The sequence below is a fragment of the Rissa tridactyla genome, chromosome 3 (assembly GCF_028500815.1).
Source record: "Rissa tridactyla isolate bRisTri1 chromosome 3, bRisTri1.patW.cur.20221130, whole genome shotgun sequence".
Taxonomy (NCBI): Eukaryota; Metazoa; Chordata; class Aves; order Charadriiformes; family Laridae; genus Rissa; species Rissa tridactyla.
In genome coordinates this window covers 9844052-9860957 of record NC_071468.1, presented here as the reverse complement: position 1 = coordinate 9860957, position 16906 = coordinate 9844052, and the positions used below count along the sequence as shown (strand labels likewise).

General features: G+C 43.6%; 1 protein-coding gene across 10 annotated transcripts in view; it reads right to left on the bottom strand.

Annotated features, from left to right (window-relative positions):
* Nucleotides 1-16906, bottom strand: part of RIN2 (Ras and Rab interactor 2) — an 84005-nt gene that overhangs the window by 30410 nt on the left and 36689 nt on the right. For 5 of the 10 annotated variants that reach the window (XM_054196178.1, XM_054196179.1, XM_054196180.1 and 2 more), the window contains 3 exons: nucleotides 10589-10683; nucleotides 980-1172; nucleotides 61-172 (listed from right to left, as the gene is read on the bottom strand). In XM_054196178.1, coding sequence (XP_054052153.1) covers nucleotides 61-172; nucleotides 980-1172; nucleotides 10589-10683 — 400 coding nt within the window. Of the gene's footprint in view, nucleotides 1-60; nucleotides 173-979; nucleotides 1173-7569; nucleotides 7640-8486; nucleotides 8564-10588; nucleotides 10684-12474; nucleotides 12588-16906 lie in introns of all 10 variants that reach the window. The other 5 variants (XR_008465574.1, XM_054196174.1, XM_054196183.1 and 2 more) reach the window with 4 other exon arrangements.

Below are 16906 nucleotides of genomic sequence, written 5' to 3'. Positions count from 1 at the left end.
GAGTGCTCCTGGCTCATACAGGGTGACAAATAACTGAAAAGCACGTAACCCACAACTTACTGTATGTGCTTTCTTTTACTGCAAATTCTTTTAGGCAGGACCCACAGTCAGTGGGCAGACGCAGAGAGATGACTTTCTTCTGCAATCTTGAAGATTTCCTAACCAGAAATATCTGTTGGGGAGAATGCAAGAGGACATGGTTTGAGCCTCATCACACATGCCTTAATAGAGACAGGTCATAGACAAAAGGAACCAGAATATCATGATCTCTGATGTACATAAAACATCTCAGAATCTTACTCAGTTGTTACTGCACCAGGTTCAACAGCTTGGTGTAAAAGGGCAGCAGAACTTTTAGAAAAATGTCTCGTTCTCGAATAATACAGACACATGACACCAAATCCCTTCTCCAAGCTCTCCAGTTTAACATGCAGCAAACCCCAAACGCTGAGTCAAGCTGCAGAGCCTGGAGGAGCCTGATGGTGGAACGCTCCTATGTCCCACCAGCCCATTCATGCAATCTTTCTGCACCATGATGGACGCAGCATTAGAAACATGCCATCAGCCTCATCCACGCAGACAGGATCTTGTTTCCATCACAGCAAATTTAATGCAGGCACCAGTGAAGGATAAAATGCTGACATTTACCATTTATATTGCTTTCTTCTTATGGGTGAAATACATTTGTTACATACAACCCTGGTTAGCAAGGTCCAGCTTTGGAGCCGTAATTGTAGCAGTTTAGTTCTCAACTCCAGAGGACCCCAAACCAGTCCCCCAGCTTATCATCCCAGGTAACAGGTCACACTAACTGGTCCAGCTGCCAAGCGTTCAGGAAGCCCTCACTTGGATTATCCAAAGCACAGAAGAAATGGGGGTGGGATGTTGGTTGGTTTGGTTTTTTTTGTGTTGGTTTGGGTTTTTTGTTGCTTGTTTGGTTTAACACTTGTATCAAATAAATTGAAGTGTAACTTCTTACCCCAGGAGGCTGGGCCCGCAGAATTTCCATGGCTTCAGCATCATTCAGACCAAGCTGCAGCCACACAGGGTGAGTATGGAGGAGCTTGTCCAATATGCTTAGCTTGTTGGATAGGCTGTCATATCCAGAGTCCCGGGGGCAGCTTTTTACATCATTTTTCTCAGGAGAAACATTATCCATGTCCTTTACTAGACTGTGAAAAATTTGGAAAAAAAAAAATAAAATTAAAGTAGACATGCTAACCTCCTATAAGCAATCACTCAGTTCAGCAGAGTTATCACAAAGCTAACGGCACTGCTGGCACCCCGGACTGGCATTTCTCCTCCTGAGAATTCATATAATTAGTATACACATAAATTATTTTATCCGTAAGAATTTTTTTCTTTCACTTGTCCTCAATTTAACAGCTAGCTTTAAGATAAGCCATAGCGTTCTTCTATTAGCTTGTTGAAAGGTGGCAATCACTTCAGATATAGGTGTACACGCATACATTGATTGAACATTTCACCTCCTTTCTTTGTTATGGTCACATTTGGACAAACTTCTCTTCAAAGCTACTTAGGCAATTCAGATATTTTTATTCCCAGCTAGATTACAAAAGCTGCAACCCACAGAAATCTTCCTCTGTTCCACCTGCCAGAAAAATCTGTTCAATACTCTGACGATGGAGCAACCCATTACCTGTTGGCAATCACCGCACCAAACATAAGAACTTTCTCTGTTTGCTTGTAGGGATTATTTTGACAATGGAAGCCCGCAAACCAGCATTGCTTCATCTTATCCCCAGACTACTGTCTCTGCCCCACCAGCCCTGTCATCTTTGCAGCTGCTTATCCTCCTTTGCTCCCCTCTGCTAATGAGTGGTCAGAGACCTTGGTCAGGAGAAAAGAAATAGGAGAAAGCAAAGGGAAGAAAGAAAAAAAAAAAAAGGAGAAAAAAAAAAAGGTTGAATCCCCCAAATAACCCTCCCTACGGCACAGCTTCATTAAGAAGTCATCTTAAGTAGTAGTCTTTTTTTTTTTTTTATGGTCCATACCCTAAATTGTCTAAATATTTACATTTTTGCCATTTTGCCATGAAAGGTCCTTACTTCCCATTTTAGTACTACACTTCCCAGGATCAGAAGCAAGTAAGGGACTGTATATTTATGCTCCTGATTCCTTTGGCTCTGGATTGACTACTCTGCGAGAAATAAAGGCTAAGCTAGATGGGTATGTGGCAAACTAGTGTAAGGTTAAAATTTATTTGGGGCAGGGCAGCTAAAGTTACTGCTAAATTCAGTAATGAAGTACAGTTCTTGGAGGCTACAGATACTTATTATGTATTAAAAATCCAAGTAAACAGAATACTTTGAGAACTCCTTTTGTTATGCAAAGCTTTGCCATCGTTCATATAGTACGGAACACCCAGTACAATTGCATGTGTGTTGCTGGTTCAAACTCCTAATTTTTGAGGTAGAATTACATCCTGTGATTCTTCCAGCGCTAAAAATCACTACAGAACAGTTACTCTGGTAACAGCTTCCTGATGACAATATTTCAGCATAATCAAAAAACCCCTGCAAGCTCAAGATCTGACTCACTAAAATGTCAGGCACAGAGTTTGCGTTCTTCCTACAGACCTTTTCTGATGGCAGACGAGGCCCTAAGCGACAGAGGGCAACACAGCTGCATTTCCCCACTGCAGACTACCTCACAGCTCTTCTGAACTTTGTGTTTCGGACAGGCAGTAAGCATCATTAATAGCATTTACCACCTTCATCATGCCAGCTACTGTACCCAGAGCAAGCGGGCAGAAGCTTCACATGCACAGGAACGGCGAGTACCTAAAACCAAACAAATAAAAATCGCCCCCGCCCCCCCCCCCCCCCAAAAAAAAATGCAACCTCAAAACAAAACTCACCAACCAAACAACCCTAAACAACCAAACTGCTTTGTTTCTAGCTTTGGTCAGCAACTTGCAGCATCTCTGTACAGGGCTAGAAAGGAAAGTAAGTGTGGTAGAGAACTTCACTGCATGATCAGACAGGTACAATCATTCAAACTTTTCATTACCTGGATCAATTAGCACTACTTGATCACATAGTATGTGCCTCTCCCTTCCTTTTTGTCCACTTTCTCCATTTGCTTATTTATGATGTGATGATTATGACTCATTTATGACTGGGGGTACTGGTGGGTGAAAAGCTGGACACGAGCAAACAATGTGCGCTTGCAGCCCAGAAGGCCAATCACATCCTGGGCTGCATCAGAAGAAGCGTGGCCAGCAGATCCAGGGAGGTAATTCTCCCCCTCTGCTCTGCTCTGGTGAGACCCCACCTAGAGTATTAGGTCCAGCTCTGGAGCCCTCAGCACAAGGAGGACATGGACCTGTTGGAGCGGGTCCAGAGGAGGGCCACAAAGATTATCCGAGGGCTGGAGCACCTCTGCTATGAGGACAGGCTGAGAGAGTTGGGCTTGTTCAGCCTGGAGAAGAGAAGGCTCCAGGGAGACCCTAGACCAGCCTTCCACTACCTGGAGGGGGCCTACAGGAAAGCTGTGGGGGGGCTGTTTGCAAGGGCATGTAGCGACAGGACGAGGGGCAATGGCTTTAAACTAGAGCAGGGCAGGTTTAGATTAGACATTCGGAAGAAGTTCTTTACAGTGAGGGTGGTGAGGCACTGGAACAGGCTGCCCAGAGAGGTGGTGGAGGCCCCATCCCTGGAGACATTCAAGGCCAGGCTTGATGAGGCTCTGAGCAACCTGATCTAGTTAAAGATGTCCCTGCTTACTGCCGGGGGGTTGGACTAGATAACCTTTAAAGTTCCCTTCCAACCCAACAGAATCTATGACTCTCACTAAAAGAAAGACACTTGAGGTGCTGGAGTGGGTCCAGAGAAGGGCAATGAAGCTGGTGAGGGGTCTGGAGAACAAGTCTTATGAGGAGTGGCTGAGGGAATGGGGGTTGTTTAGCCTGGAGAAAAGGAGGCTGAGGGGAGACCTTATCGCTCTCTACAACTACCTGAAAGGAGGGTGTAGAGAGGTGGGGGTCGGTCTCTTCTCCCAAGTGACAGGCAATAGGACAAGAGGAAATGGCCGCAAGTTGCACCAGGGGAGGTTTAGACTGGGTATTAGGAAAATTTTTTACACTGAAAGGGTTATTAAGCATTGGAACAGGCTGCCCAGGGAAGTGGTCAAGTCACCATCTCTGGAGGTATTTAAAAGATGGGTAAACGTAGTGCTTAAAAATATGGTTTAGTGATGGTTTTTGTCAGTGTTAGGTTGATGGTTGGACTAGATGATCTGAAAGGTCCTTTCCAGCCTAGGCAATTCTATGATTCTATGCCTTTTAGATTTGCAAGGCATCTAAAACGCTGATGATCCTCCCTCCCTAAGTGTCAAAAACTGTTAGTAACTGCCAATATGCCTTCAAGGGGCACCAAATACACAGAAATATGCTGTGTGCAGAAGGGAAGTAGCGTTTAGGTCACTTATGACAGGGTTCTGAAACTGCCACAATAGCAATCCTGGGTTCCCCTTTTAACCACAGTCCCAGCAGAAGCTAGTGTTGTAATATACGAATCTCCACAAAAGTCAAATCATGAATCATAAGCGCATTTTCACGAGCTGTACCTCCAGTAAATACCGTTCAGAAGCTTTCCACTCACCTTCAGAGCCAGTTCGCAACATTACAAACCAGAGATAGCTGTGGCAAAGTACAAGTTATACACTGACACTGGCTTAACTGGATAGAACTTATTCCCATTCCTTGATCAAGAGGCAGAAACTAAACATGTTGCAGAGGGAACATGTCTAAGAGGGAAAAAATTTTTGCATACAAAAGAAAGTTAAATCACATGCAAAAAAAAAAAAAAGGTGCATGACTGGTATCAGCTATAAGGCCTGGCACTGCCTGCTACCATGAAGCTACCATGAAACAACCTAAAGTTAGCTCTTACTGAGTTTGCAAGTGTACATAGGGTCACAGTGTTCCTCTTCGGTATGGCTGGATTAACGGTCAAACACACCCAAACTGATAAAATTGGAAGATTAATTTGAATAGGGAGCTGTCAGGTTTTTGGAATCTCCAGGTATGTATAGGAACAATCCCTCCCACATGCTGAGATCCGAGGAGGAATGCAGTGTGTGAGCCCAAACCCTACACACGCACCTCCTCCTGGCAGCTACTTCTGCCCCCTCGAGAAACAAGCCAAAGGTTATGAGTATCTGATCATGATGAGACTTTCTGCCACTCCTAAACACTACCAGTTCAAATGACCCCCACGTACCTCAGCTACATCAGTACTAGCGTGTTACTGCAATCCATAGGAAGTTCAACTAGGAACAAACACCATTTAAAAAAAAAAAAAACCCAAAACAATTTCCTATCTAAATAATAAAGAAAGAGGCAGAGAGAAAGATCAGACCTGGTGAACTCCAGCAAGAGCATAGCTTGGAAAAAACCCCACATCTAGCAAACCACATACAACCTCTGAGAAGCCACTTCCCAAGGTCCAGGAGGTAAACGCAGTCAGAAGTCCATTGATCTGTTTTGACAGCCTATTTGCAATGGTCTAACGCTACTGAGCGTCATAGCCTGAGTTTGGTTTTCATTCTTAAAATTATTTTAGTTAACGATCTGGGCACTAAACAGACATCCCTGACATAATGGGAGTTCTTGAAGTTTGTCACGTCTTAGAGTTAAGGCTGTAAATTTATTTGGGACTGGGATGCGTGTGTAACTTCTTTGGAGATCACAGCACGGGAAGAACCACCATTTGAATTCCTCACCATCACCTGATCAGTTCAAGTGTACAGAATAAGAAGCTGCTGTAACCTAAATGCTAACAAAATATGCTATATATTATGCAACAATTAAATTTCTCTCCTGGTTTTACTTTTGGGGGTTTGAGGTTTTTTGTTTGGTTGGTTAGGTTTTTTTTCCTTTCTTTCTTTTCTCTTCCCCCTTCACCCTCCCCAATGTCTCCCAATAAAAGACAATCTGAGTAGGTCGCATTAAACTCGAAATTGAAACACAAATCAACACCCATGGATAGTCTACTTTAATGCAGGGGTACTGCGCTGGTTCATCTCCAGTGTGAGAGGAGTTTCAAGACAACTCAGAATGAATTAAAGAAAATACATGATTAATGCAAGTTTCCTTTGATTTGAGAAAACCCATAGGCTTGTGGGAAGTAAACAGAGGTAACTGCCAAGATAAATAATGCTGTGCTGCATCCTGATTAGGCTTAGCTGACAGTAAAAAGGACGAGGAACAGGTTGAAGCCTGTAACCACAATGATCCTCTCCCTCACAGCCCCAGGGCTGTAACATATACCTCGATCATGTATTTACGAAGCAAATGTTCCTGCCCTCCTGCTCGCTACAGCAGTTTTCTTTTGGTCTCAAATCTTACCTATGTCTCTTGCTCTAAAACCTTGTGAAACCTGAACTCCTAATATTTCTCCCATTTTTTGGGGAGACTTGGGAAAATGAGCAGATCTGCTTTCTGAAACTACCACCAACCTCCTGCATTGACAAACACTGTCCTGAGGAATGGACTTTTCTCTCTTTGGGATTACGGATGCAAGCTGAATGTACCTTCACTGTATGTACATCCTATCAGGATCACCAGTGCTGTTCCATGGGTTTGCTGTGTTGAATTAAACTAAGCCAGCTGCTGTAGGATTTACACGAACACACGCACATCCCCCACTATGGAAGATCTTACCTGCCCTTCTGAGGGCATAAGAGGAGTTGTAGGAAGGACCTAGATGACCACGAGCACTTGAGGGATTCAGTCTGCTCCAACACTACAGAGAAGGCTGGTTATCCTCCCAAATGAAAGAGCAACCCCGGTTTTAGCTTACCATCCCAGAGGCACTCATTAGCCAGGAGGAGGGTCATAGTGAGAGGCCAGGTTTGATACTACAATGAAGATAAGGACTAACTTGCGATCGAATGTGTCCACATTTCCTCACCACATTTTCACACATTTTTTTGCCTGGATGGGCCTCTGTTTTGAGGGTACTTGCACACCAGGATCATGTTACCTGGGGGCAGGGGCAGAGAGAGCAGAGGAGGTCTGCTCTTTGTCCATGGCAGTAGGTTGCTCAGCATCTCCCCATCAACATGACTTCATAGGCCTTGCTGCCAACTCTTTGCCACAGTGCAAAAGGTTTGCAAGACACAGCTCTGTGTCCAGATTCATTGTTCTCCTACTCCACTGTTACTCAGTAGGGAGGAATATTCCTCTTGTTTGTTTCCCAGTCACAAGGACAAAGAGAACAACACCAGAGAGGCAAAGTGACTCTTTCTAAAATTGCAGGTGAGCGCGAGCCTTGCTCCGGTCCCACCAAAGGCTCCCCACAGTTAATCCAGTTTGAATCCCCACTGCGAAAGTGCCTGGATTTCTGTAAATCCTGCAATTTAACAGGCCTTGATTGCACTGGCCCAGCTTATACAGTCACATCGAGCATCAGCTGGGAGTGGGCGTAAAGCCCCTGCTGAGCATCACCTCCGCTCCTCAGCAGCTGGACTGCCACTTTCTTCTCCATCCCATTACAGCCGAAGGGACAGGACAAAGCTGCTGGGGAAAAGGTTGTTGCTTACCTGTCAACAATAACAGAAGCAATTCACCATGCGAGACACAGAAGACGACTGCTACTGAAGTTAATAATTGCTGTGGAAAAAATGTAAAAGACTGAGGGCAGTCCAGAGCAAAACGTGAGGACAGAGCAAAGTTCTGCCCTTGTTTCTGTCATGGTAACAGAGCAGGAAGGGAATAAGCTGCAGCAGCTGCCACTACCACCAGCTGATCCTGCTGAGTGATCCCTGAATCATTTCACAGGCATCAAACGTTCCAGGAAGACTGGGGCTTTACAGCCTTCCCTGCACAGGGACAGCAGCAGGCTTTTTCCCCTCACCATCATTCACAAAGACAACAGACATGCAGGGGTCCTAGGGCCCTCGAGAGAGGCCGAGGGTCTCCTAAAAGACCATCTGGTTGCCACCAGCCGCACCACATGTGCTCCCCCATCCTACATGGACGTGGGCTGCCATTGCATTGCAAGGTCTAGTTACCCTCTCAAAGGTCATGAGTACAGCGCAGGTCAGAAATTTAGCCCATTTATGCCCTTTCTGACAACTCCACTCGTTTGCATTACTGAGATGTGTCTCCACTGGGAAAAAACGTCCAGGCATCAAACACCGTGGAATACTGAGACTGATGACACTAGTATCCCACTCAATACACGTTTTTACAAGCTTCCTTTTAGCCTGGCTTTTACATGCTTACACGCCAAAGTTGCAGGCCCCGTTACTCGAATCATTCTCAATGTTACTCGGGCCATAGAAGTAAAAAGGGGAGTCCACAAGTCCAAAAATATAACTGGGGGGAGGAGTAGAAACATGAAAGTCACCACACAACCACAAAAAACCCCAAGCAACCAAAACAAAAAAAAAAAAACCCAAACCAACCAATCCCCCACACTACAACACTAAGGTTGCAGACACGTGATTTCACATACTTATTTTTCTGAATACAGTGAAGAATTCTTGTAGCTGCTGCCTTTCTAAAACTGTTCTGGGTGCATGTGGATATATGCTAAGGTGAAAAACAAGCAAAAAAAAAAATAGACATTCCTTTTAGCTCTTATTTCTCTAGATGCAAATCCAAAACCCACATCAAGATACCAACTTCTGAACAGCGGAACACACAATAATAAAAGCAACCTACATTAATGATGAAGTTTTAAATTAACTACAAAGAAATAAAAGTTATGGTAGTAAAACACATCCTTGTGGGGAGTCTCGTTTAAATAAGAACTCTGGAAAACCTTAGTTGAAACTACTGTAGTCTTGCTCTGTAGTTCTATATAAACAAAAGATATAAATGAAAAACTGATTATATAATTTATACCAACTTTGATACAACTTTTTCCTTACATAGAAGCACACAGTTCAGAATTATGATATCATCAAAAATTGACCTTAATTCATATATTTAGATTTCATATTTTACATTTATCATCTAAAAAGTGACAGAAAAGAATGAATTTCTTTTATTGGATGGCTATTATTTCAATATGAGATTGAATTCAGTTAAGTAGTCATGGAGATTGCATTATTCACTTTTTAATGTTAGCTGTACTTAATATTTTAATTGAAATATATTTTGCACTCAAAATTAACAAATTCAGTGGAAAAATCCATAAAAGACAAAAAAAATATCATCAGTTAAAAGGGGTCCTGGATCTGTAAAGTGGGGAGATTTAATTGACTGTTTCCAGCTAAGTATTTCCACCAAGATTTTAGAACTATTAGGTCTTGGTCCTTCATGCATATGGTATATTCAGAGATACAAGAAGCTTTTTCTTAACTGAAAATTAGCTAATGATTGCTGAAATTAATTAGCTGAATCCACCGAAATGAAGAAAGTATTCCTTTCCACCCCTGTAAAAAACCCGTGCTTTCAAAAGCTTTAAAACTTGAATAATGTGCAACCAGTGGCATAGCCAAGGATCTTAATTAGTTCCGCTGTCTTATGTTCTTTACCACTTGGGCAACAACGATGCTGCTCAATGTTTTACTTAAATAATTTAAATATGTATCGTAGTAAGTTTTAGCAGATTTCAAAAGCATTTATAGGATGAAAAAGAAAAGCTAAAAACCATGGATGTAATTCTAATTAACATACTATTACCCACTTCATTAACTGCCTCGAAGAACAAAGCCCACCAGACCTCCAGAACTGGCCCACCTCGCGCAGTCAGATAAAACAGAACGCCTGCACTTGGTTGCTGTCCTCTTGCAACAAATATTTCAACAGTAAGTACAAAAACGCGTTCTCTTGTTAACACAACGATTAAAATATTGAATATCCTCTAGACATCAATTTAACAGACATTACCAACCAAGCACAACAGTTGTAACAAAGCCAAAACGCTGGGGTCCCACTATGCCCACTTAAAAGGTACGAGTTTAACATTACAAAATTCCCACAGTCCGCACCCTATGGGGCATCAAACATTTCAAAAAGCCGTAACTTTTATCTGCACTATGATATGTATCTCAAAACATTTTAAGGTTAAGGAGATGCCCCCATCTACTTAATTAATTTTTTAATGTGCAAGATAGTTGCATAGAAACGAACAGAAACACATAACCCACAAAAGCATCAGCTCATAACAGTTAATATTTTACTTCCTAACCTGAGAACAATAAATAAATTGTGCTATTGTATGTTGAATCTTCACAGAGCCACTTAGAGCAACGGACGTTTTTAGTTTTTACAGCGTGAAAGCAAAGCTCATTGCCATAGACAATGGGAATAACATCAGTAGTTTCCTGTTTTAGGCATTCATCAATATCCAAAGTTTGTAACATGGAAGTAGAAGCGAAGTTCAGTTGCTTTTAGAAGATATTAAGGCAAATACACAGAACAACTGAATCTCTGGGCACTCCTCCTGCATAAAGGCAAATTCCTTGAGTCAAGAGCAAGATTATCTACACCGCCTATGTTACCAGGATCAGAAGTGCTAGGACATAAGCCACCCAAAAAGAGAGCACAATGAAAACATTCCTGTCACAGTACACCTCCAGGAACTATGAAAATAAACATTTTAATCACCTTCGCAAATCAGCAGATTCATCTTCCACTGTGAGATCTGTCTGTACCATCTCCTGTTTCAGTTCTCCGATTTCTGAGGCAATTGTGTCAATGAGCTAGAAAGGGACAAAAATAGTATGACGTCAAGTGAGTGGAAGAGGCGTGGAAAAGAAGCCCGGGCAAGTTTAGTCACCAGAGGTTACAAACTTTTTTTTTTTTGTTTTTTAAAATCACATCCTATTTGGACTTCCCCTTTCAAAGGAAAAAGTAAGGGTTGGGGCCACTTACAATCGTTCTCAGAGGAAGAATAATTCCTGTTTTGTGCCAGTACAAAACCTTCCAGGTTGGCTAGCTTTTTTTTATTTAAATTATTAAGTTTGCAGCCTCAACATACAACAGCTTAAAAGAACTAAATGATTTGATCATTTGTAGCATTCACTTTCTCAAATAAAAAGAAAAAAAAAATATAATTAGAAGAGTTCCATCTGCAAGAGTTATTTCAGAAGGGACACTAAGCCAGCGTTATATTTTGGTGGATGAAAAGTAACTAAGCAAGAAGGAAATGGGTGGCTGCTTTTCACATTAGGTCTTGGACTGCACTTGAACAGAACAACTCAATTAAAAGAGAGCTGCCTTGTAACGCGTCAGCTCAGGTGGAACACAATCCTAATTTTGGACACAAAAGCTAGAACTCATTTTGAAGTGGGCGAGATTAGCGCTAGGGCTGTATCCTGAGAAATACAGCATTTGCTAGCCAGATGTCTGGGAAACGTTTTGTTGAGCAGAAACCAACGATGAATTTTGCAAGGCATGCCGTCTTGGACATTTCTTTGCAGCAACTGCATCACGTTTGCTCGTCACACCGCACCGTGACAGTATATAAACCCATGCCGTGTTCCCTCTCTCCTGCCTGTGGTGAAAAGGGTTTGTGGTGATACCATCTCCTCTGCCGCCACCACCCCCACACCTCAGAGCAAACAAACAAAAACCCTGGCAGAGGAAGTAAAAACAGCTTCCAGCCCAAGTTAGAACAGTCACCCACGAGACACGACGCCGAGTCCCACTAGCATTAGGTAGCTCAGTACAGCAGCGCCTTCAAAAAGAATTGCGGGCAAGATTTTTCCTATATTGTTTTATTGGAAGTTTTCCTCTACCTCTGAAATCCACACCCTCCTTTGCTGTGCAGCATTACTTGGATCAATTCAAAAGAAGTTTCAGTCTCCCGCTTACAATAAGCCAGCTCCATTAAGTATACCTTAAGTAAGAATGAATTACCACACACTACACTCATACCATAGGCTTCTTTCTGCCAAGGTCAGAGCTCCCAGCCGCGCTGTACCACCAGCGTTACAGTTTACAAAGATCTTCCACCTGCTGACTCTCAAACCCCCCCTGAGTCACCGCGGCGAGGTGTGAGCAATGCCTTCCTGACCACGAGAAAGAGCAGCAGGAGGAACCTGCATCTTCCTGATGGAGGAGCCTCGCACCTCACTGCGGCACTCAGCACCCCAAAAAAGAGCCACCGAGTGCCCTGCTGGGGACAGGTAAATCCCTCCCGCCTTTTGCATAAGGGAGCAATTCAGCCCCCGCATTGACTTTACACAGTGGAAGATACACGTGCCACTGCCATCAGATGAGCCTCACCGGGCAGCCTTGGTGTCACCGTGTGCATCTGACAGCGGTGCTGGGCAGCAGCATCGCCTTAGAGGGAAGCTTTGACCTGGGTGCTCAGAGAGCAGTACCAGGCTCTAGCCAGTACACGGCTGACTGCATCTTGCAGATCACACGACACTGTTTTTTCTCTTTTTAAAGCCTCCACTGCCTTTGCATCATCATCCTTAATACATTTTCTTTTTTTCTTGTAATCCTCTGAAATTCAGAGGATTACAGCTGCAATTCTCGCTGACCTGAGGGAGGGGGAGTTTCATGCTGTGGTGTGCTGCCCCTGGACAGGGAGGTTCCACTTCTTCCCTCGGGCTGGCTTGGCTCTTCATCCAGCCCTGTTAGCTGGTTCAGCTTGCTAAAAGGTTGGAAAAAAATTTTCACTTTGTAGTTTGGTTAGTTTTTGCTGGCTAAATGACCTGAACCTGATCTCTGACGGGGTGAGACAAGCTCCGGAGCAGATGCCAGGAGACAGATGACAGCACCAGGCTGGGAGTACGTCTGCCCCTTTCAGCGAGTCACTAGGTCCCCTCAGCCCCCCCCGTGAAGTCATGCCCTGTTGCTCAGCCACCCCAGCAAATACCCCAAAGTTTTGGGCTGTTTGTGCTGGCCTTGGAACAGAGAACCCATGCCCTGATTTGGGCACCCCAAACTAGCCAGTAAATGGATCACCCACCCAAAAATCCGCAATCTGACCGGAACACCTCTGGGATTCAGACCACTCAGGTCTTCCAGCCATCTACTCCGTAGCAGAAAACATGCTTTCGAAATGACATATACTAATGAAAAAAAACCAACGACCACCCTCCCCAGGGAATAAAGAGCTGCACACCCCTATCACGCACTGTATTCAGAGTGGGCACGTGCACATGATGGCCTAAGAAACAAGTCCCAGGATATTTAAATCAAATGTTTTTCTTTTTAAAATAACACCTGAAGTTATGACAAGCCATGCCAAGATTTCAAGTCAACCATTAAAAGAATGAAAATTAAACACATTTTTCTTCCAATCACATGGATTGCTGCTCAGGTTTTAAACAAAAAGAAAGCAACTGATCTATGGATCTTTGGCTACGAACCCAAATACAGCTGATGTACTTAGCCAATTATTTTGGTGGTTTTTTTTTACAGCAATCCTCTTGTACAGTAATCCTTCTGTACCTGTAGAAAGATCCACTAATTCAGTTCGATAGACAACAAATTCCAAACAGAGAAGCTGACTACAAGTATAAAAAGAGAGAAAAATTGCGTTTCTCTTCCAAGCTGTGACTAAGCAGTAGAAGCGGAAGGATCAGCTCTATTAGGCCTAAGTCTCTGAAGACCAATCCATTACCGTCTCTAGCTACAATAATCACTCTTAAACTATTCAATTAGTTTCAAACAGCAACATGCCTTCTTTAAGTTAGTTCTAAATAACTACTGGCATTCAAAAATATTGAGACAATGGATTTCTTGTTGTTATTTGTATCAAGACAAATGAAACACAAGTCAAAAAACCCTAATAAATACATGTTCAGAAATAAATACATGGTTCAGAGAGAAATACGCAATTTGCCATTTTTAAATAAGGAGTGTGACAGCTATATGAAAAAAGCAGAGCAGACCATCCCAGGCTTAATTACAGCTTATCAGTTACTTAAATTAGTATTTCCTCTTCCTGGATTAAAATCACATTTCATAACTGAAGGTGCTTCACAGTGGAACACACAGCCAAGGGGCTTGCTTTATTAAAGAGAAGACGTTCCAATGTCAAAACAGAAGCAAAAAATATTCAGTTTTAAGTACCTGCTAAATTTCACCAGTCTTCATTTGTTATTAGGTTTGCTAAGTGCAATGAAGTGGTCAAACACAACCATACAAGTTGTTACTGCTAAATAAAATAACACACCGCCGATGCAAGTCTTACTATGTCTTTACTGCCATTTGTAGCCTTCTTATCCCTTCTGGTTCTGCTGAAGCATTTCAATTCCTTTAAAAGCTTGTAGCTGCTCAGCACAGTCTTCTGTTTGCTCTTTTTACACCCTTATCATTCACACCTTTACCTACGTATCTTGGCATACATCTCACCACTTCCCTGCCCTGTATTTTCTGTCCTCTGTTCAAGAGCAACACATTTCAAGTTAGTCCCCTTTTCAAGTATGCAAACACAAGACTCACAAATTTTAATTGACTTCAGTGCCAAGAAACGGAACTTTTAGATTAAGAGGTAGACTGAAATTAAGGCAATACACTTATTTTCCCAGCCACGCTGGGCACTAGGTTTCCACCTTCCGTATCAGCCTCCAAACAGTAGGTTTCTCAGATGAAATCCTTGCAGTCTCTCTGGCAGCTGAATGAGTAAAGCAGAATTCATTCTCTGTCTACTGTGTGACGTTTCTAGTGTTTTCTGCTCTCTGAACCTCCCAACCGCTGCAATATGGTAGCGTGCAGCCCTTCCTTGCTGCAGCAACTCTCTGCCACTGTTTAAAGCGTTTTCAAAGTTGCACCTGAACCTAACAGAGTTGAATTATTTGAATTGACCCGATTACAGCCTTTTTCTAACATTGTCTGCAGAGTCAGGAACGCAGACATGTGAGGAACAGAACCACCTTGTGTGCTTCATCCTGAAGTAAGGGCTAAAAAAAAAAAAAAAAAATAATTAATTTTTCTATCAGATGAAGCAAGGCTCAGTTTTCAGTTTTAAACCACAACATTTCCTGAAGATGCTTCCTATTCACTGTGCGGGTGTGAAGTTTTTCAAGCACCAAGTAGTCACAAATATGAGTAATTTAGCCATTTAGCCAGCTGTAAATACATTAGGGCTTCCTGTCATGGCTTGCCTGGAGCCATCTCAGAAGGAAGGCACCACTAGTCGGCTACCAGCACAAAACACGGGTCAGCACATGGAGTCTCATTATAGATGGCAACTGATTCACAATGATCTGCAACTGTATTTGAATATGTTAATTTAAAATAGGAACTTGTCATGGAAATCACTACCTGAAGCTCGACGTATTATTAAACACTATTCAAGGATTTAATCTGCTAATGAAAACAGCGGTAAGAGCTCTGCCACACGCAGTATTGAATAAGGTCAGTGAAGCAGTCTTTCCATTGGATTAGCGATACAACTCTACTCCAAGGCTACATGCACTGCTCATCCTTTCCGATCCCATGCTGCAGGGCCTGACAGGGGGATCAAAAGAGCCCAGGGAGAGTGTGAAGCCAGAGGAATCACCCCCAATCCCAGCTCCTTCTATTGCATGGAGTACGGTAAAACCTAAGGCCGATCACACAAGCATCTTAAAGACAGTCAATCTCAGAATAATCAAGCTGGAATCGACCATCTATTTGTTTTCAAGGGATTATCATCAAACCACTGAAAAGTGTTATGTCAGCTCTGCCTGGCAACAAATGCGTCTCAGTCTTCCTTCAAACGTCTGCTGTTTCCTTAAGATTCAAGCAGAGCAGGAGACCGACCCGCTTGGCAATCCCCTGGCTTCCTCAAAGAAATCAGCCATCCATACAGACGAACTGATCAGGAATAAGGGGAGGGCGAGTCAACGCTCCACCCAACCCTCCAAGTCTACCCAGCGTTTGCTTTCCCCCCAGCCCTGCGCTGGAAGGGAAGCAGGGAGCAGAGATGCAGGCTGGGCACAGGACGGCAGCCAGACGCCGACCGCCCACCCCGCCAAGGCAGCAGGAGCTAGTGGATTTGTGCTAACAACTCCTAGAAGCTGTAAAGAATGGCAAGGGGGAGATTTTGGCAGCCGGTTGGAGGTACGGAGGCACCAGGTATCGCGAGAAGCAGCACGGGAAGCATGTGCTTCTGCTTCAAAGACAGAAGGGGAAATGGCAGGCAAAGTGGAGCAACCCTTTGTTCCGTTAGCAGCTGCTTTGGAATCGTAAGGTGCCAGCGCCACAGCCAAGACTTCTGTCCCCACAAAGCTTCCTGCGCTGGTAACTGCATGAGAGCTAAACTGCGGTTCCTCACGAACCAGCTGCTAGACACGAGAGATGAATCAGCTCTGCGCAAGTAGCTCCTCTTCACGGGCAACATCTCCTTAGTCTTTGCACCCACAAGACCAACTGCAGCCATAAAGAACCACCACAGTAGCAAGCGTGCCCTCTTCTCTGCTGACACATCTACAGAGATTAAGTGGCTCACAGGCAGTTTGCACAAGAACAGAGTTTTTCAGCATCTTTCCCTGAAAGGTATACCGTATGAGGGGCTCTCCACAGAAGCATCCATGGGCTTTCAGCCACCGCCTCAACACTTGCCTTGCTGTGTTGCTACCTGGGTGTTAACTGACTTCACTTTGTTAACTGGCTTTGATCAGGGTTGGAGGAGGGTGGAGGTGGGGGGGGCCCAAAAAAACCCACACAACAAAAAACCAGCACACCCCACCGCCACAAACCCCCAAACTCAGGAAACAACTCCCTCCCGAAGTACACAATCTCTGGGCACTACAGCAAAGGCTTGTAATCCAACTTGTACTAATAGCATGATACTACGCTCAAAAACTCAAGCTGACACTCCACACTTCGCGCTATCATTTAATATGTCAGTTGGACCCTGGAAGATGGAACGGGTCTAGAATGCAAAGCAATTTAAATGCTGTATAACCTTCCTACGCTGCAGTTCCTCGGTTAGTTCTTTTGTTTACTTATACCTAAAAGCTAACCACGGCTGTGTAT